Below are 21,368 nucleotides of genomic sequence, written 5' to 3'. Positions count from 1 at the left end.
AAGAACATTTCTACATGCGCCGCAACTCCAACTGCAGCGCCGCGCCATACTCACCAGTCTTTACAGCATCCTTCGGGTCGGCGCTGCCTCCATCATTTCTTCGCCGAACTTCGTCACCTAGGAGACAAAAGAAAACCACAAGGTGAGCCGAGGGAACCAACAAATATAATTCTTACCACCATAGACTTAGCTGATTTATCACCGGAGGCATCCTTTTGTGACTCTCCATATTTTCACGTGCCGCATCTGTAAAGAGAGACAAAACACGTTTTCCACGTGCAACATTTACCGGACAGCGCCGGGTAATACAGACTCTTACCTGAGCGCCACCAGCTGCCACAAGAGCATCTTTTCACGAGCCAGCTGCAAGACAAGAAAGGAAGGGGGGAACAAGAGTGAACATCGGACATATTGAACTCTATGAACTTAATACTTACTGGTCCTCACCAGGAACCTCAGAGTCAATACTCTCCGGAACTCTCCCGAGCCTTCAAACCAGTGAAATAACTGGAATCGACGCACCCCTGCAAATCCACGCAGGATGGAGAGCTCATCTTTCAAGAATATAAGGTGAGATTGCTGTGAGGGCATTTCAGAGGTGATTAGTTGGGGAGGACTGTGGGGGTGCCATCACTTGAATCCACAAGTGGCTAAATCCATCTCTCCACTTGCAGGAGAATATTTCTACGGGTTAAGCAGACAAGATTAGGAGGGCAGATCCAGTCAGTCATCGCTGCACTACGCATCACGTGGGTGGAGACCGCAGCTGTCCGGGTCCGACCGACGCCCCTGTGGGAGCCAGGTGAGCGTAACACCAGGGCCATTTTGACAAAAATGGCACACATGGGTGCTTTACTACAGCTGCGAACGCACCCCGCAGTAAAATCCCATAATGGTAGGAAAAAGTAAACCACTGCCACCAGCCATTCAGTGAGGAAAGGGTAACATAAAAATGTTACAATAGAAGTTAGACAAAGGGTGTAAGTAAAGTCAATATCACTTCACCGCTCTGGGAAATAGTTTATCCAAGAGAAGGTATTGTTAAACCTTAGCAGAAATCCAAAGGATTTCTCTGTGACAGTGCACTGAGGGTGCTGTGTGTGTCAATGTCAAAAGATGATGCCTATGTAGTTTGTCAGAATCAAAAACCAAAAGGGTAAAAGCGTTCAAATCAAATAAAAATACATGAGTGTGGGAAAAAAGTCTCACACTCGACAGGATGGAAATTAAAAGTCCTAAAGTCCAGCAAAAGTGCTGGGGGGGTTTGTTAGGCAAAGTTTGTATGCAGTACCCTACCCTCTGGCAACACTACACACAACTATGACCACAGGTGTAAACAAACCAACCTTTGGTAGAAGTCTGCACTACACAGTTTTGGTAGCGTGTTGAGCAGCCAGGCTTATCTCAAGAGGGGAATGTGAGCATTAATGATGTTACAGAGAGGTCTACAATCACAGGTGTTCAAATAAACTCATACTCCAGGTTTCTTTGATAAATACTTATTAATTTATATGTCAGTTATAAAACATTCATTGGAAGGAGGCTATTATAATAACACGCAAATATACTTCAATACTATTTCAGAATACTTTTCAAGAGAAGTAAAAGACAAAGGGTATTAGAACATGAAAGGTTACAATTCTTAGACAGTGCAGATATTTTGAGTTCATCAGAAGAGTCAATTCAATTCAATAGGCTAGGCCAAAGTCTATTGGCTAAAGTCTTGGATAGGATAAAGTGGTTCTGGTAGTTAAACGGAAAAGTCTCTGTACAAGTTCTTAGAAGTAGTTTGTAAAAAGAAGAATCATATGTTGGGTCACAAACTGACTAGGACTCAGTGTCAAACGCAGAGGAGAGGTCAAGTAGGATGAGGACAGAGGGAATGTTAGAATCGAGGTTGGAGAGCAGGTTTTCACGGATGTTCAGGAGAGCAGTTTCCGTACTTCTGCCAGCTCTGAAGCCAGATTGGTGGTCATGGAGGACTGTTGGTCATGGAGGGAGCCAACAGAGTCAGAATGGAGATTAAGCTGAGAGATGGCCAGCTTTTCCAGGAGCTTGTCCCAAAAGGGAGTAATGGAAATTGGGCAGTAATTTGCCAGACATGACGGATCAGCAGTGGATTTCTTGAGGAGAGGATGCACAAGGGAGTGTTTAAGAGGGGTGGGGAACGACCCAGAGGCAAAGGAGAGGTTGCAGAAATCAGCAAGGGCAGGCACAAGGGTGTCAATGTGGTCCTTAATGGTTTAAGAGGAACAGGAATCGACCTGTTTTGATGAGGTTTTCATAGATCGGACTTGTCTAGATATCTCATCAGGGTAGAAAAGAGGAAAGGAGGAGAAAAGGGGATGAGGGGTAGCTGAGGGAGGGTCAGCAGGCTGAGGAGGGGGAGCGGAGGAGAGGGTGGACAGACTAGCTGTCACTCACCCAGCAGGGTGTCTGTCCTTGCCGGACAGTCAGCCAGCCAATCATACCAGAATGCATTCGGGTCTCCTAGGAGACTAAGCACAGGGAGTTTCGGGCACTTCCCTCAATTTCTGCCTACCCCAGACACTCTGGAGCCAGAGGCGGTCTTCGCTCCTGAAGCCCGCCAAAGGCGAATGAACAAAGACCAAACCTGGTTTGGCGCGCAGAGAAAAACTCTAGAAGGACCTTTCCACAAAGAAATGGCAAAAAAAAGAAGACCGGAACCTGTTTTAAAAAAGGAGGCTCAGGCGTCATCTTGAAAAACATGGCTCCTGCGATTTAACCTTACCGGAGCTACGAATAGTTCGGGGTCGGGAAAAATCATGGTAGTTCGTTGTAAAACCACTGCCACCAGCCATTCTGAGAAGAAAGGGTAACATTTGTCTGTTACAGGAGTATCTACACATAGTGGATACTAAGTAACCCCTCCAGCACTCTATTCTAAGATATGGTGAGCTGGGTCTAGGAATTTAAAGACTAGTAAAGTCAATTTCAATATACTTACTCTGGGAAACAGTAGTTTATCCCAGAAAAGGTATGTAACCCTTGGGAAGCCTGAAAGGCTTCCCTGTATCACTGCACTGAGGGTGCTGTGTGACACAAATGAAAGAGATTATGCCTATGGAGTTGGTTAGACTCCATAACCAAAGAAAACAAACACAGAAAACACATTGAATTTGAAAAGTTAAAATTCCAAAAGTTTAGCAAACTAGCTGGAGGGCTCTAGGTGGGAGGAATTCGCACATTTCGAAGAATTCGCTCTAACAAACCTGGCGTGGTGCGCAGAGTAAAACCCAAGACAAACCTCACAAACAGAAAATGGAAAAAACATGCGACCAGGGCCATTTTGACAAAAAATTGTCACCCATGTGTGCTATACTGCAGCTGCACGTGCAGCCTGCGGTAGAAAAGCACAATGGTAGGAACATTAAACCACTGCCACCAGCCATTTAAAGTAGTGTGGGTAACATAACATTTTTTACATGAGACTGTATGATACGGGGCTACTAGGTAACCCCCCCAGCACGCCACATAAGATGGTGTGTGGTGGGCCTACAAAGAGAAAAGGTAAGTAAAGTCAATTTCACTTTACTATTCTTGGGAACAGTAGTTCTCAGAAGAAAAGGTGTTTAAACCTTTTGAGAAATCTAAAGAATTTCTCTGTGACACTGCACTGAAGGTGCTGTGTGTCACAATACAAAAAGTAGATGCCTATGGAGTTTTTCAGACTACATTAGCAGAGGAAACATACAATCCAAATTAGATCAAAAAACCTGAGTGTGTTAGGAAAAAAAGGTCTCGCTCACTCCAGGGTTAAAATCAAAAAGTCCTAAAGTCCAGCAAAAGAGCTAGTGGTCTCTAAAGTGTAAGGGAATTTGCACAAAAATGAGAATTCTCCCTAACAGGGATAGTGAGGCGTTACTTGAAACTTATGCTTTAATAAAATGGCAAATGTTGAGAAATCTAAATGTTGTCCGACTCCCATTTCTGATCCCTCACAAATCCTAGTACGATAAATTAAGGTGCAGAGGATATTCTGCTCACTTTAACAACAGACTGTAAACCCTCCGAGAAAGAAGGGAGGGAACATTACTTTTAATGTATTTGCACTTTGTCAAATGCAATTCTGGGGTCAAACATAGCTAATTAAACGCATAACTGTTACGGCAAAAGAAGCAGGTGGCCTTGTCTGAGTCTATGAAGCTTTATCAGGCAAGAAAATAATACAGAACACTCTACAGATATGCCTTTGCATTTATGCTCAACAAAGAAATAATGTCAAAATGTCATAGGCATCCACACTGCCACAGGGAAGAAAAGCTCTGACATACTAACCAGTCTCTGCTGTGCTCTTCCTGTTTAGTACTTTGAAGATATCTTTGGTGATTTTCTTGATGCTGTGTCTGGCATCGTCTCGCTGTTTACCCACGCCAAAAAGGACCACCAAGCGCTGGTTGCACTCATGACTGCAGGACTCCTCCTATGGAGAGTGTTAAAGTGAGATAGATGTTGATTGCACATGCATTATGAATTGAAACAAACACCTGTCTCATAGAACATGGCACTCGTGTCTGGTCCCACAGTGTTGACACAGATGTGGTAGGATTGTGTAGATCCAATTGGATCATTTGAATTAGTTATTTTAAGCCAATAATCAGTGGGGTGATCATTTTCTACAATAAGATGTTATGCAGTGAAGCATACAGCTTTTGTGCGGCTAGGGTTCACAGAGTTTCTTCTGGAGACTGATCATGCATGTTTTGGGGGGATGGGTGGATATGTTGTGGTAACTAAATGGGTATCGAAGGGCCTTCTACTTTGTACAAATATATAAATAAACTATCCCATCATACACAAGGGTGTTCTGGAGAAATACCTGAAAATGCATGGACATCTGGCTACTTGGGGCTCCGTCCAACAGGTCCCAATGTCTGGTTGCTTTTGGATGGGTGTGATTACATGAAAGTTATTTATTAGGCTCTACAATTGTTTCTCAATGTATTTTCAGATGGAGCCATGTGGATTTGGATTACTTCTGGCCACAAATCTGTTCCACAGGTCCTCATCTAGTGTTTGGGTTTAGACCTGGTCCTACGTCCAGTAGGATTGGGTGGGATTTGATTGTTTATCTCTGTTTGCATGACGGATGGCATCATCTAAATGTACTTTTGTTGCTGCTCCCCAAATGTTGTGGGCATACCTGTGGAATCGGGAAGTGTGTTGCATACTGGATATGTCGTGGTTGTTCATATAAGGACACCAATGTCCCATCAGCCATCTTATCTTTTATTACAGGCTTCACATCCTTCTCACAGTCCATTTTTTCTGGAGACGGGCTGGCCTTCGACTCACAATGCATGGGAGGCGAGAACATCTAAAGATCAAGAGAATAAAGGGAAATAAGCACTGTCAATCACTTGTGTTAAAATCTGGAGAAAATGAGATGACATTGCTAATCCCTCACAGTGATAACATCAAGAGAACCAGGAAGCAGGTATTCAGGACATGTGCGGTCAGTCCCACCAAAAAGTAAAACGGGCAAGGCAGCATTATGAAAATCAAGTTGACCAACAGCTATCAATTTTATTTTTAAAACATCACTCTCACTGAAGAGGACATCACAGGGTACAAACAATAACATTCTTACTTCAATATAAAATGGCACTGCCACAAGATGTTAGGCAGAGTTTGTATCCAGTACCCTTTAGGACCACTACAAAACTATGACTACAGGTGTAAGCAACCTTTGGTATAAGTCTGTATTACACTGTTTTTGGTAGCGGAGTTGAGCAGCCAGGCTTATCTCAAGAGGGAATGTGATCTATAATGATGTTACACAGAGGTCTACAATCACAGGTGTTCAAATAAACTCTTACACTCAAGGTTTCTTGGTTAACACTTATTAATTTATTAAACGGTGAGTTATAAAACATTCACTAGAAGGAGGCAGTTAAATATCATACACAAATAGACTTCAGTACTATACTCATTAAGTTTCTGAGGCAGACTACTTTGAAGGAGGAGCAAAATGGCATTCAGAATACTTGGAAGGAGGAGCAAAAAGGAATAGGTTCAGAACATAAAAGGATTACAATTTTCTTAGACAGTGCAGATACTTGGAGTTCACCAGAAGAGTCAATTCAATTCTATAGGCTAGGCCAAAGTCAATGGGCTAAAGTCTAGGATAGGATAAAAACGGTTCTGGTAAGTAAACAGTAAAGTCTCTGTAGAAGTTCTCAGAATTAGTTTGTAACAAGAGGAATGATATGTTAGGTCACAAGCTGATTAGGCCTGCTAGATGCGAAGGTTTCAAGCACTTTCACCGCGAGAGATAAATACTCTCAGTCTCTTTTCACAGTACCCTACAAATGAAGAAAAAGATGCAGCTGAAGTCTTCTGTTCCTGGCAGTTCCGGCTGATCTCGCTGTTCCTGAGCCTCAGTCGTGGGAACAAGAGGGAGGACTTCAGGGGCCTCCTGCAATGCACTGGGACTGGTCAAAAAGCTGGCAAATGGCAAATCTTCAATTCCGGTAGCTGTAGTAAAGCACATAAATTGGTGTTCCTCTCCCTGGTTATTCAGTTTATTGCAGCACTTTGAGGAAAATACAACCAGCTCCGAGAATGGTATCCCCAGGTGGCTTAGTGTTGAGTTGATTGGTCCCACCAATTCAAAGGGAGAAGTCGTCCTTTCAGAGCTTCTCTGTCGAGATGAAATTAGCGATTCGGACCTGCAGAAGGGCTTCACCGGGCAAACCAACGGTCCAGGAGTTGCAGCAGCCGTCCCCTTCAAGCTCGTCTTCGGTTCTTTCTTTCCAGTGGTCGTCTCTGCCTTCCAAGCCAAGAGACTCGCCTTTTATTCAGTTCTCTCCCATTCATTAATGAAATGAAATGATATTTTATTTATATCGCGCTCGTACACAAGTGTTTCAGAGCAAGACCAGGCAAAGAGGGAGGGGAACAAGGGAGAGAAAAAAACAGAAAACAGCGATCTTACTAGGCCCAGTGACATTTAAGAAAGCGCAAGTGCATGGGAAAGGAAAGTAAGGGGGAGGGTGGTACCACGTGTACGGTCTCGAAAAGTGTGGGAGACGAATATAAAGTGAAATATAGGAGCACTGTATAATTAGAGAGCTCTGGATAAGTAGTAGTTATTTTAGCTTGTTATTTTAGTTTGTTTTGTCAGTCAATTTTTAACGTGTACGGAGGAGGCCCAGGAGGGGCATGTGTGACATGTGTGAGCTGTGAGCACATCAGGAGAGTCTGTAGCGTGTGCATGAAGAAGCTCTAGTGTGGAACATGCGAGGGGGGAAAAGCAAACTGATTTTATTTTTGTGAATTACTTCACATGTACTAAAGACAAGACAAAGTTGTGTATTTTTTAACTGATTTAGACAGATTCCGTTTAGACCGTGGTGCAGTAGTGTAGGTGCAGCTCCGACCCAAGACACCCGCCAACCACGACCATGGGGACAGATACATCCCTAGACCACACATGTAAGGCATTCCCCCCTGTATGGCGAGAAAATAAACAAGAACCACAACCAACGGGTGACTGAGACTAAAGCGGAGGGAATGCCCCACTCCTGGCCCAAACATGGGTCTTTTGACATGTGCGCTCTGGAACATATGTCTACGTACTTGACCGCGAAATATAATGGCCATTGCAGAACAGAAGGGAAGTATTGGACCACTGGAGAATGTTCGAAGAAACAGAGGACCCAAAAGGGGATGGGATGACACCAGACAGTAATGGGAAGATGAACACAGAGAAAGTTGAGAAAAGTGGGGAGACAAAAAAGGGCATAGATCCATTAGAAACAAGCCCAGCAGAAGGGTATACATACTGGACATATGCGTCAGCAGGCACTATTGAAGAGGAAGTGCCAGACACCATCCGCACTCCAGCCACCCCCTTCGAAGTGCCAGGAACATTCACACCAAGATATGTGACGTATGGAGAACAAATAAACAAGCACAGGGCCACAGTTGGTCTCTGCCCATTGCCTATCGGGGTAACAGCACCTATTGAAGTACCGACACCTAAGCAAACCTGGACAGTAAGGTACCCAATGAGAAATTCATATCCACAGACACAACACAAGGACGTTTGTCAGAATGGAATAACCGAAGAAGCCAAGAAGATACTAAAAGACGACTGGTGATGTCATGAGATATCGGACTGACGCCCATATAGAGTATATGACGACCTAGGAATACTGATAAAGAGACTAAATACCATGGACAAGTGACATCTTGGGCCTAAGGTGAAACAGTTGATTTCAAGATGAAGAAACTTATGCCATATACACGATGAAGACATTAAGCGAGTTTAAACGTGTGTACATACGCAAGAGACCACAAGAGCAAAGAAATCATGAAGCTTGCTTATGCTTCGTAGTAAAATAGATTGCGGCAAGCGCCAACCATCTACCTCAAAAGCACTTTTATAGAGGAGTGAAAATCCACTACGCACATGAGCAGAATTGAATATGAATAGAGGTTACTAAATGTCTCAATAGGAGAGGGCTGCATCAACCAAATCAAGGATTAAAGAGGGAGGGAAACTAAGCTAGAGGTAACCATGCAAAGAAGCCAAGGTCGTATCAGGCTGGAATAGGCTAGCAATGCCGACAATTAAAGAGAAAAAATAACAGTCTCCTGTTCAGCAAGGTCGAGATCATCCACAGACGGTAGAAGACTGGCATATGTAAATCAAATACACGAAAATGCATGAAGAAGAGGCCGATTTCACTGTGTCCTAGTCACGTGGCAAGGCAGGCAGAAAGGGATGAGACTCACACCTACGCATGGAGCCTTGCCGTACCCATACTCCTTAACTTTCTCAGACCAAGAAGCAGACTCAAGGCCAAACTACAAAGCAGTAATTGACACACGGCCACCGAGGTGATGAATGGTTGTAATATAAATTGAAGGGAAGCTGGGGTGCAGACCTACTCCCTGCACCTGGCTAATTATTCTGCATGCTGCTAAGTGCAAGTGGAAAAGTATGTGTTGGATCGATGCCAAACCCAGTCATAGTGGACCATGTAATCTAGGGTCCTATAGGGAGTAGAGCCAATGGGACGTTGTACTTTTAGTGACGTTTACAGTGGCCAGCTTGAAGGAAGGGCTTAGTTGCCCCACCTGACATTATTATCCAATCCTCTCTCCCCGTTACCATATACAGATATAGTAACTATGTTAAAGTTACCTTCCTATAACCAATCAAGTTGCAAGTTGCATGTTAGGTTTTTAAGATTACACGTCAATGATGAGGAGTTTTTGGTATAAATGTTGTGTTTCTTCTGAAATTAATTGGAGTTTAAGCACGAAGGAAGATCGATCGGTTGCTGATGTTCATTGAACTACCTGTTTTCTGTACTTGTCATTAAACGGACTCCCTTTGCCAAATTATTGATTTGTCATTATTTGATTCAAGAATACGAATCTGCATCCCCATCTATCTCGAGGGTGCTGCTGCTCATCTTAAAGGGCAGTTTGGAGACCCCCAGTCTCATGAGGCGGCTGGGGTCCATCCAGTTCACTTGGTAGCAGAGGATGGGTAAGATTAGATAAGTCACCCATTGACCATCGACATAAGTAACTTCGGGTCCTCAGCAATATCACAAGTCCTTTGCCATCAGCTGATAGAACGAGAAGCTCCCCGTAGACGGTGGCTAGTTTAATTTAAAAAAAAAAAAACCTGCAGGTTAGATCTGCAGGAACCTTTGCTTTCCCCCAAAAATCGCTACCCACTTCTACGAGCAGCCGATCGGATGAGCAGCATGGGGAGGCGTTAACGAAGGCAGTGATCCCGAGAGGAAAAACATGCGAACGATGAGTGAAAAAGACAATGCTTGTGGCAAAAAGTTGCAGCTTGAAACAAGGGAAGGTAACGGAGGGAGATGGGATAAAAATAACGAGTAAGAGTATAATGTATATATAAGGGGAAAATATTGACTCGAGTGTGGCCGAGCAAGAGTGAGAGAGATACCGGGAGTGACCGAGGTAGAGAGTATACGCCCATTTTCCTAGGTTTTATAAGAGCGCTAGAAGAAGCCTTCATTTAAAGTCCTGAATTGATAGGATGACGTAGAAGACCAGAATCGATTAAAGACGATCTGAAAGAAATGGGCTTAAATTCCATGTCAGAAGACAATCAGGTGCAGAATGCATCTGAGGAAGCAGATGGCATGAGGTTTGCCGGCCGGAGTCTGTTTGATGTTTTTATCTATGACGTCAGAAGGCAAACATTTAAAAAAAAATAGCATGACAATTGCACAATTGTGTTAATATGATGTTGCATTGCATGTATTGATGGTTCTAGTTAACAAAAGTAAAAGTTACATTTTTGTTGAAAAAACGGGATTGGAGCTTGCGACGATTGGAAGAACAAGCTACTTTCTTACCTGGTAACGTTCTTTTGATGGGATGTTCCTCCGACGTATTCCACATCTGACAGTAATGTCCACAGCTGTGCTGCTTCGGAAATATTTTCGGCGTCGGTGTCCTACGTCGATGACATCGATACGCTGTCTTTTGAGGGCCTCCGTCGAGAGCCGACGTCACTGGATGTTATATGTAGAACGCACAACGCCTGCAGCCTCAGTTGTAGTTTTTTCCCAGAAAGTGTGGCACCAATCTACTGTCAGTATAGCTACAGAAAGTCTTGCGGAAACGAAAGCTGCAATCGCATAAGAAATTCTGTAGAGGGGCAGGCTGGGAGGGTTCGATGTGGAATACGTCGGAGGAACATCCCATCGAAAGAACTTTAACAGGTAAGAAAGTAACTTGTTCTTCGAGGGGATTGTGTCCTCCGACGTATTCCACATCTCTGACAGACTCCCAAAGCAGTACCAACATATGGAGGTGGGAAAAGAATTTAGAAATTTAGAATGCCCAATCAAATAGCAGAATAGAGGACCGCCTTATCAAAGGCCAAATCTTGCCCATGGATAGAGTCCAGGAAATAGTGCTTTACAAAAGTATCGACAGAGGCCCATGTGGCTGCTTCACAAATATTACGAATGGGAACACCCCTCTGCAGAGCAGTAGAGGCAGCCACACCCCTAGTAGAATGGGCCCGTAAGCCTACCGAAGGGTCCTTACCTGCCAAACAGTAACATTCGGAGATCGTCAAAATGATCCATCTGGACAAGGTCTGCTTGGTAACAGCTTGACCTAAACGCCTACCAGCGTATCCTACAAATAGGTGATCGTCCACTCTGACCAGGGACATCCGTGAGAGATAGAAGATCAAAGCTCTCCTCGGATCCAACCTATGGAGCCTCTCCTCTTACTTACCACGATGCGGAGGAGGATAGAATGCTGGAAGAATTACCTTCTAGCTCAAATGAAATTCCGACACAACCTTTGGAAGAAAAGGAGGACGAACCCTAAGGACAACCCTGTCCTTATGGAACACCGTGAAAGGTGGCTTGGCGGACAGTGCCTGCAACTCACTCACTCTGCGAGCGGAAGTAACCGCAACTAAAAATACAGTCTTAAAGGTCAACAGTCTCAAAGGACAAGAATGTAAAGGCTCAAACAGAGCTCCCCATTAGGAATGTTAGAACCAAGTTCAAATCCCATCCTGGCACCTGGAACGGTGACGGTGGAAACACATTAGTTGGTCCTTTTAGAAACTGAGAAATCAAAGGAATCTTAAACTAAGAACACTCCTCAGACGAGCGCTTAAATATGGACAGCGCTGCCAGGTAACCCTTAATGGTACCCACTTGCAGGCCCCTGTGGGCTAAAGAAAGCGAAAAAAAAACAGAACCACAGGAATTTAACATTGAAACGGATCCATATTCTGTGCCCTGCACCAGTCACAGAACTTTCTCCAACTGCGACAGTGCAGGGATTATGTTGCGGGCCTTCTGGCCGAAGGCAACACCTCCATCACGTCTTCGGGGAGGTCCCAATCCTATACCTCAACCTTTCAGATACCAAGCATGAAGGCTGAGAGACTTGACCTCAGGATGGAGAACCCAACCCCCCTCCAGTGAGAGCAGATCGTTTCGGTAGGAAAGACGGCGTGAGGGCAGATAGACATGTCTAGAAGGTCCGGGTACCACGCTCTCCTGGCCCATGCCGGAGCAATAAGGATCATTCGGGAACCAAACCTCCATAACCTCTGCAACACTTGTGGAATGACGGGGACTGGAGGAAACGCCTACAGTAGTGGGAAGGACCACTCCACTACGAACGCATCCCATAATGCTCCTCTTGGAGAAAATTCCTGCAAGCAGAATCTTTCGCACTTCCGGTTGACACTGGTGGCGAAGAGATCCACTTGTGGGGTCCCCCAAAGGGCAAAGACCTCCAAAAGAACTTCCAGAGCCAGCTCCCACTCGTGAGAGACGGTGCTCTGCCTGCTCAGAGCGTCCGCCAACGCGTTTTCGTCTCCGGCCAGATGAACTGCCGAGATCGAAATTTCCTGCTGGATGGCCCAGAACCAGAGCTGCATCGCCTCTCTGCACAGTGGGAGTGACCCTGCCCCCCCCTTTTTGTTGAGGTAGTGCATTGCCACTGTATTGTCCGTCATGATCAGAACAGTTTTCCCCTGCACAGACAGAAAAAAAAGCCTTTAGGGCTAGCCTGACAGCCCGCAGCTCTAGCAGATTGATGTGGAGTCTGGTCTCTACTGAGACTACTGACTGACCACTGACTGTCAACTCGTTGGCATGAGCTCCCCATACAGTGAGGGATGCGTCCGGCACGATCGTCACCTCTGGCAAGGGTAGACAAAATGGTGCTCCCTTCATCAGATTGCCTTTGTCGGACCACCGCAGAAGATCGTGGGCAACCGAGGGCGGCACCTGAACAGGATCAGACATCCTGCCGGAGGACTGCGACCACTGCATCTTGAGAGCCCACTGCAGAGATTTCATCCGCAGCCTGGCCTCGAACGCCAACAGAATGCAGGATGCCATGAGGCCGAGCAACCTCAAGTACTTGAACGCCGGGAGACCCTGGGCATGTTGAAACTTGTTCATCACCTGCAGAATGTGATGGGCCCTCACCTGGGGAGGCGAACACTGCCCCAGGGATATGTCGAGCCCTGCTCTGATGTACTGGAGCCGCTGGGTAGGTGTCAAGTGGGACTTCTTTAAGTTGAGGGAGAAGCCCTGCTTGTGAAGGGAGTGGCAGGTGACGGACAGATGATCCAGGACCGGCTCGGGAGAGCACGCCATGATCAACCAATCGTCCAGGTAGGGGTAGACGTGAATCCCCCCTTTTCCTGAGATATGCTGCCACCACCACCATTAGCTGGGCGGAGGTCAATCCGAACGGCAGGACCCGAAACTGAAAATGCGAGTCGCCAACCGCGAACCTCAGGTACTTCTTGTGCTCGGGATGAATCGGCACATGAAAGTAAGTATCCTTGAGGTCGAGAGACACCAACCAATCCTGAAGTTGAAGGGCCTGGAGGACTTGAGAGAGTAACCATCTTGAACTTGTCCTTCCTGAGGAGCTTAATCAAACCCCGGAAGTTGCATGATGGGTCTCAATCCCCTGTCTTTTTTTGGGATCAAAAAATATGGGGAATGCCATCCCTTGTTCCTCTTCGCTACAGGCACCAATTCTATGGCGCCTTTCTCCAGCAGGGATGGGATTTTCTGCGCAAGGAGCGGATCCAGACTCTTCAAAGAGAGTTTCCCCAGTGGATTGTCGTGAGGCCTCTGCCAGAAAGGAAGACAGTAGTCGTGGGCTATGATCTCCAGAACACACACATCTGAAGTAATGGCATGCCATTCTACCAGATGCTGCACCAGCCTTCCCCCAACCTGCGAACCAGGGGACTTGGCCTCATGACTGAGCTGAAACGACTGCGGCAGTGCCTGATGGCAAAGGGGTAACTGCCAGAGTGGCTTTGGCACCTCAAGTACCTTGTTTTCCACCTCTGGTACTCCTACATTGGCCCCTTTGACTGGCAGCTCCCCTCGATCTAAAAAAGGAAGAGTAGTATCGAAAGGAACCTCCCCTCCATTGCTGTCCCCTAGGACGAAAAGGCAGAGGATGACGCACTGCAGCGCTCAACGACTTCGCTGCAGCTTTGGAGGTCTGCAACCTCTCAAGGCTCTCATCAGCTTTGCTGTCAAAAAGATGGACCCCATCAAAGAATATGTTGAGAAGCCGGGAATGTACATCAGGAGCAAACCCCGACTTCCACAACCACCCAAACATGCCCATCATGGTGCTCGCCGCCATGGACCGGCTGACAGTCTGCCACGTCCAGACCCGACTGAACAGATTCACACATGGCATCCTTGCTATCCTGAATGAGGGCAAGAAAACCATCCCGTTCCTCCCCTTTGGGAATATGTTCAGCCACCAAAGAGACAATTCCACAGAGTGGGAGTGAATCTTGCCTAGGCACAAAAGGAGTTGGCTACCTTTAAAGCCATACCCCCAAATGAAAACACTTTCTTCGCCCAACTGTCAAAGTGCTCGTCTTCCCTATCCGGAGGGATGGTAGGGTACGCAGCCTGCTTTGTTGGGGCCGTAGCCGCCTGCACCACCAAACTCTCCGGAGTGGGGTGCGTAGACAAGTAGCAGGGGTCGCCACTGGTTGAACAGTATTTTTTCAGTAGCGAGTTATTCACTGCCGGGAGACTCTCCGGAGCAGTCCAAGCCGCCGCCACCCTTTGTAAGGCCATATGAAATGGCAGCACCGGGTCAGTGGGTGGACCTTGGGCCAAGATATCCGTCAGGTCATCCTGCAGAAAATCCACAGGTGGAGCAGACCACCCCAAGTACTCAGTCACCCTCGACATGAGATGCCTGTACGAGGACTCAGCATGTGTACCAGGCTCATGCCTGCCAAACTCAACCCCCGGAGAGGTATCCAGACCACTGGCGTCATGTAAGGATTGACGCAGGTCTTCCTTCTGGCTGTGACCAGACAACAGGTCATCAGTAACCTCAGGAGATACAAACCCATCCTCACCTGACACTTCTTCCACCTCTAAAATGTAATCCAAAGGCTGGAATAAATCCCTGACGAGGGTACAGAAAAAGGCTCAAACACAGGCCTCACTGATTTACTGAGGGCCTTCCACTGAGGTTCCACCGTCCTTCGGGGCAGCTCTGGCAAATTCTCCTCAAAAGGCGTTGAGGGCGCCGATGGAATAGGCAGTGTCGTCGAGCGAGGCGCTGATGACTTCAACAACGGCTTTGAGGCCGGAGCCCCGAGCGTGCCCTTAGACGGCCTTGGCACCAATGGCGTTGACAACTCCCTCGGAGCAGGAGCCTCGAGAGAGTCCCTCGACGGACATGGCGCCAACGGCGTCGATGCCTTCTTAGAAGGCCTCACAGGCTCCGACGGTCTTGAGTGCGTCGAGGACCGGGACCTGGACCTAGCATGGCCATAGCGATCAACCTTGTCTGATCGGGACCTCGACGGCTCCCGATGATCGCGCTGACAGCCCAAGCCCAAAGGCGTGCGAATGGTGGCCCTAGCTCGTTCCTTGCCGGCCTCTCTCAAAGGCGAGGACGGAACAGTGCCCTGCGATTCGAAAATCGCCATCATCTCCTTGCAGAATGCGACCCATTCCGCAGGAGACGAATGCTTGTTGGGACAAGCTACCCACCGTCTGGCGGAGACCTCCGATGAGGACGGGGAAGCAGACCGGTGACGGCGCTTCTGAGAGTGCCTAGAAGAGGCACAGGAATGGCGGGAGCCACTCTAAGAACGAGACCCCCTGGACTTACGCCAACGCGGAGAGTCGCCCCTCGAATCGTCGGTCGAAAGCCCAGCAGATTTCAACTTATGGGGTTTGGAAACCCTACCTACAGACAACTTCTTCATCCGCTCTCGCAAGTCCTTCGACGTCAAGGACTGGTATTCATCGCAGTCGTCTGTTGCATGGCTCTCGCCGAGGCACCAGAGGCAGATGTTGTGCGGGTCCGTCAGAGACATTTTGGAACCGCAGTCCCGACACTTCCTGAAGCCCGACCTCGGGTAGAAGAAGACAAAGACATATTTGCAATATATTCCAAGTTAGAAGAACCGAATCAACAGGAGAAGAACCGAGGCGTGCCGGGATTCCGAAGCAAACACGTTCGCGGAAAAAACAGAACTGAGGCTACGGGCGCTGTGCGTCCTACATATAACATCCGGTGACATCGGCTCTCGACGGAGGCCCTCGAGGGACAGCGTATCGACGTCATCGACGTAGGACACCGACAAATTTTCCAAAGCGGCACAGCTGTGGACATTACTGTCAGAGATGTGGAATAAGTCGGAGGACACAATCCCCTCGAAAGGCAGAGACAGAGCTATTACCTCAAAAGTCCTGAGGACAAGGAGATGCGCTAAAAGAAAAAACAAGACCAAACACAAGCAAGTACATCTCTAGATATAGGAAGAGAGGGAAAGCGATGAGGATAGGTCTGATGAGCTGCCATTTGCACAGAATGAATGGAAGGTCAGATTGTATTGAAACTCGATGGTAAAGGCATTTAGGATATGAGACAAAAAGGAAAACGGGATGAGTTAAAGAGAAAGGAAAAGGAAAACCGAACAAGAGACGAAGGGGCTAAGGAAAAGGAGAGGCAGACACCAGAGCAGTTACCTCGTGATGAAAAGGTCAGAAAACAGGAAAAGGCAGAAGAGCAGAGAAAACGCGATCATAAGCAGAGAACAGCTGATGATCGAGATAGAATAGAACAAAGGAGGATAGAAGAAGAACAAAAGATACAGGAGAAGAGAATAAAAAGACATAGGGATGAGGAAATGCGAATGGCAAATGAACAAAGAGATGCAAGGAAACAAAAAGAGGATAAGGTCAGAGAGGAAGCGTAGAGAGTTTGAGGACGACATAGAACGTAAGCGAAGACAGAGCACAGGATGTCGAATATCTGGTAAGAGAGGTTAAAGAACCCGATCCAGTAGTGTACTGGGAAGATATAGAAGAATTATTTCCTGAGTACGATTCAGTACCAGGCACGTCTAGGGCAAATATCAAAGATGACTTCGACACAAGGAGCATGGGAGAGACGATTGATAGAATATATGATGAGATGGGGCTAGAAAAGGTACGCCAAAGGGAAGGAGAGGATGAGCGTCTGGAAAGCACTCAGTTGTACGATACTGAGGGTGCCTCACAAAATAGCAGAAATAGAGAGCTGCCATTAGATAGGCTGACCCTAACCAGAAATGAGGAGAATGAGAGAAGTTGCATGAGTTGGGCACAGACAATATCGGACGCAGAAAGAGAAGAATGTGAAGAAAGAGAAGACGCAAAAAATGCTTCTCTAGGGGAAAGGGAGTAAGATGGCCAGATTCTAGTGGGTCTGTACCTAAGGCATCAGAGTCGGCCACACAATCAGATTGGCATGAAGAGGTATCATATGGTCAGGGGGGGGGGGGGGGGGGGGAGTTTCTCCACCACCCTATGTGAGCAGACTAAGGACATTGCCAGGTAGACGACGATGCAGGAATATTACCCCTGCAGAAAAATGATGAGGAAAAGGAGCGTCATGTGTCACAGTTCCCTTTACTAGAAAAAGGAGGAACAAGACCACAATATATACGCTGGCCTCACATGGACAGAGAAAACTAAAAAACAAGCTTCCAATGTTGACAACGGGAGCCGTAAAATTGATACGAGTTAGAAAAAATGACAGGAGGGAACACGTTAGCTATAGGGGATATTAAGGGTCTTTTAATCGCCATACTTAGTGATAGAGCGGATGATGTTTGGACACGAGCAGGTTAGCCTGGAGTGACTACGGTTAATACAGCGCATGAGGGAGCGCCTTTTAACAATTGCAGAACCGTGGTATGGAAAGCGCTTCGAGTGCTATACCCGGACACTTCTGATATGGGAGCTTTAATATCACTGAAGATGACTGAGACAGATGATCCTTTGCTTTACATTCAGAATTTCCAAGACACCTGGGTGCTGGAAACTCATGAATCTTGGGGGAAATCTATACCCGCGTTTACCATATATTGTGCCAAGGGCTACCAGAACAGGTACAGAAGCATCGCAAGAAATTGGTAGGGATTGAGACAAAGCCATGGTCTGAAATACAGTTGACCATCGCGCACTATTGCAGGCTGCTGCAAGAAAAGAATCACAAAAAGGACGCTGCACAGAAAGGTGAAGAGGCTAAATTGGTGCAGAAAGAATTATCAAAGTATGCCATTGAAGGGGCAATGATAATTAATACAGATGGATCAAACATGCAGCAGGCAAATAGCCAAAGACAGTTTGATCAAAGCAATAATGGGCTTTACCCAAGGGGAAGAGGCCTTCGAGGAAGAGGATGGCAGATTAACCAGGGAGGGTGTCAGATCAAGGTGGTTTTCAAAATATGCAAAATGGGCAAGTAATCGGACCACCGCCAACATATTGGACGTGTGGAATGATAGGGCATCTAGCACGCACATGCAGAATTCAAGGCATGGTGCAAAACGAACAGCTCACAAGAAGGATAGTGAATCCATCTGCGTTCTCGCAGCAGAGTATAAATGGAGTTGTAAACAATCACACGGTGCAGCAGCTAGCGCCGGGAGAACAGCAGTGTTTGCAACCCCAGAATGTCACAAATTGTCCACAGTGACCGTCTCAGCAGTCGCCAATTCAACTGTCAAACAGTTACAGGACAGGTTCTGAATTCAGGAATGAAAAATGCCACAAGTGACGGGGGAAATCTGTTCACTCAGAATGGGACAAGATTATACATAGACTAGGACAGCTCACTGGGAAACCTGATGTGGTCTATCCTATCACTGACACCGAACCATCACAGGGAATCAAGGGTAGATGTCTGTATAGGGGATAAAGAATATTCTTTCTTAGCGGACGCTCGTGTATACCTGAAGGCAGGTTTTCTTTTTCCGGTGATGACAAATACTCAGGGCTTCACAGGAGCAACAAGTTGTGTTCCTTTTACAAAAGAACTTCCAGTCTCTATAGGGGAATGTGACATGAATGTGCCACTGCTATATTCAAGACAAGCCCGGGTGAATATATTGGAACGAGACCTAATAACAAAGCTAAACATGACAATTCCGTTCACTGAAAAGGGCATAGTATGTTCAACTCCAGAAGTGCATTTTTTTAACGTATGCGAAATGATTAGAGCATAAGCAGGTCAAACTGCTATAAGAGCTAATTCATTGGAACCAGAAATATTCGCTTATGGAGTGTGCATATTAATGTCATGGCTACCAGGCCTTGCAGACAAAACTATGACAACCCCAGATTAGTTTTTATTCAGACCAAGAATACCTATGCATGAGGCAAAGGGACGAGTGTTTCCCTTGACAATACAAGCAGCCATAGTGCGAAGAGAAATGGCTCTGCTTGACAATTATGATGAAGACAGACAATGTTGTGTAGTAATCTCCATTGGGGAAAGTTACAGATTGACTGACATCACGGATGACGATCTGTTTGAAGAACAAACCAATGAAGATGAGATGACAGTTGAGGTAAATCTCATCTATTTGGTAAAAATGATCAAAAGAGAAGTGCCTCAGAGAATGATGGTGGCACAAAAACGTCCTGAATACTTTGATAACGACATGGCAAAGGTGCCTGTCTCAGTATGGACCACAGGGCCCTACGACGTAGGCTTATTGAAAGGAGTCGGCTGAAGTGAAGATTAAATTGAAGCCAAGAGCAATTTTACCAAAAGCATGACAGTATCCCATGTCTAGGGAAGCAGATGAAGGGATTTTTAAGACGATCTCTGCCATGATGGAGCAAGGCATCTTAGTGATGTCAGAGTCATCATGCAATACTTTGATTTATCCAGTGAAAAAAGGGAAAGAGGGGTTTTGGCGTTTAATCCAAGATTTATGACCATTAAACCAAATAGTCGAGTCCGAGTTCCCTCTAGTCCCTAACCTGTCCACGATCCTATGAAATATACCTGTTGAAGAGAGGTATTTCACGGTAATCGACTTGAAAAATGAATTTTTCTCAATCCCATTGCACAAGGACTCAAGATTTGACATTGAAAAGCACAAGGCTCCTTCAAGGGTACTGCGAGTCTCCTTCGATTTTCAACAGAGTCCTGCAGATGGACTTGAGCAATATCACATTAGAGAGTATTGTCATACAATACGTGGATGACATTCTAATTTGCAGGACGACAGAGGAAAAGTGCAGACACGATTCTATTCAGCTATTGACTATACTGGTTAAGAAAGGAAATAAAGTTGACAAGGAGAAGTTACAATATTGTCAACAAGAAGTGCTGTATATAGGCCAGCTAATCTCACATGATGGGAAAAAAGTTACCCCGGAAAGAGCCAAAGCCATTTCAAAGACAGCCAAACCACACACGATAAAACAAATGCAGAGTTTTCTCGGATTATGCAATTATGTCAGGGCATAGGTCTTTGACTACAGTTCCTATACCAGACCCTTGTTACAAGCCTTGAAGAAAGCACAAGCAATGAAAGAAAAAATCGTGTGGACCGAGACCATGGAAGAAGGGTTTGTTGAGTTAAGAAAGGCCATTTGCACGGCACCAGTTTTAGGGATTCCCAACTATGCAGAGGAATTCTACCTGTTTTCACACACGAATGGCTGTGTTATGACAGCAGTACTCACGCAGAGAACCATACTGGTGTAAAAGCAACTCGGATACTACAGTGGGAATTTAGACCCAGTGATGAGGGGTCACTTCCATTGCAAGCAAGGTTTAGCTGCCGCAGTTTCGCCATAAAGAAGGCTACAACCATTGTAATGGGATGCCCAATGACGATATTCGTCGAGCACGCATTTTTTGCCATTTTAGAGAAACCAAAATGCACACTGACATCTCAGAGAGCTTCTGCTTATAAAGTGATTATATCAAATCCAATGATTAAGATAGTTTGATGCAAAATGGTGAACCCAGCTATGTTTATAGTAGAGCCTGTCACTGAAGGAGAGCCAATACATGATTGCACGAACTATGAAGAAATCTATAATGAGATTCCCAGAGTAAAAGAAAATGCATTGGCATGAGGAGAAATCGTCTACATTGATGGTTCTTCGAGGATCGCTCAAAATGATGGACAAAGATATACAGGCACTGCTGTGGTGAAACACACGTCAAATGGTGAATTTCGAGTACTCAGTGCACGATTACCCTCACACTATTCAGCACAAGCTGCTGAATTATTGGCGTTAATACTCTGACTCGAGAATCACGCAGACCAGGAAGTGACAGTGTACAGTGACTCTGCCTGTGACGTCAACAGTGCACGCAGGCCTAGCATGCTGGAAAAGGAGGGGCTACCTCCGAGTGGATGGTACGCCAGTGCAACATGCAGCCTCGTTGGACAGGCTCATTAAGGCACTATAGCTCCCAGTGGGCATAGCGGTCGTGAAATGCGCCGCTCACATGAGAGGGACAGATTTTCATCTTACGTGGAAATCAAGCAGCAG

At 46.2% G+C, this 21,368-nt stretch overlaps 1 protein-coding gene across 5 annotated transcripts in view; it reads right to left on the bottom strand.

Moving 5' to 3' along the window:
- The window catches only part of MED12 (mediator complex subunit 12), a 1,704,158-nt gene that overhangs the window by 1,218,367 nt on the left and 464,423 nt on the right, over positions 1 to 21,368 (bottom strand). For all 5 annotated transcript variants that reach the window (XM_069612388.1, XM_069612385.1, XM_069612387.1 and 2 more), the window contains exons 15-16: positions 5,165 to 5,338; positions 4,300 to 4,444 (exon numbers count right to left, since the gene is read on the bottom strand). In XM_069612388.1, coding sequence (XP_069468489.1) covers positions 4,300 to 4,444; positions 5,165 to 5,338 — 319 coding nt within the window. The remainder of the gene's footprint in view (positions 1 to 4,299; positions 4,445 to 5,164; positions 5,339 to 21,368) is intronic.

This window comes from Ambystoma mexicanum, chromosome 5p (assembly GCF_040938575.1).
Source record: "Ambystoma mexicanum isolate Mex_15411 chromosome 5p, UKY_AmexF1_1, whole genome shotgun sequence".
Classification (NCBI taxonomy): domain Eukaryota; kingdom Metazoa; phylum Chordata; class Amphibia; order Caudata; family Ambystomatidae; genus Ambystoma; species Ambystoma mexicanum.
This window is presented reverse-complemented; position numbering and strand designations above follow the sequence as displayed.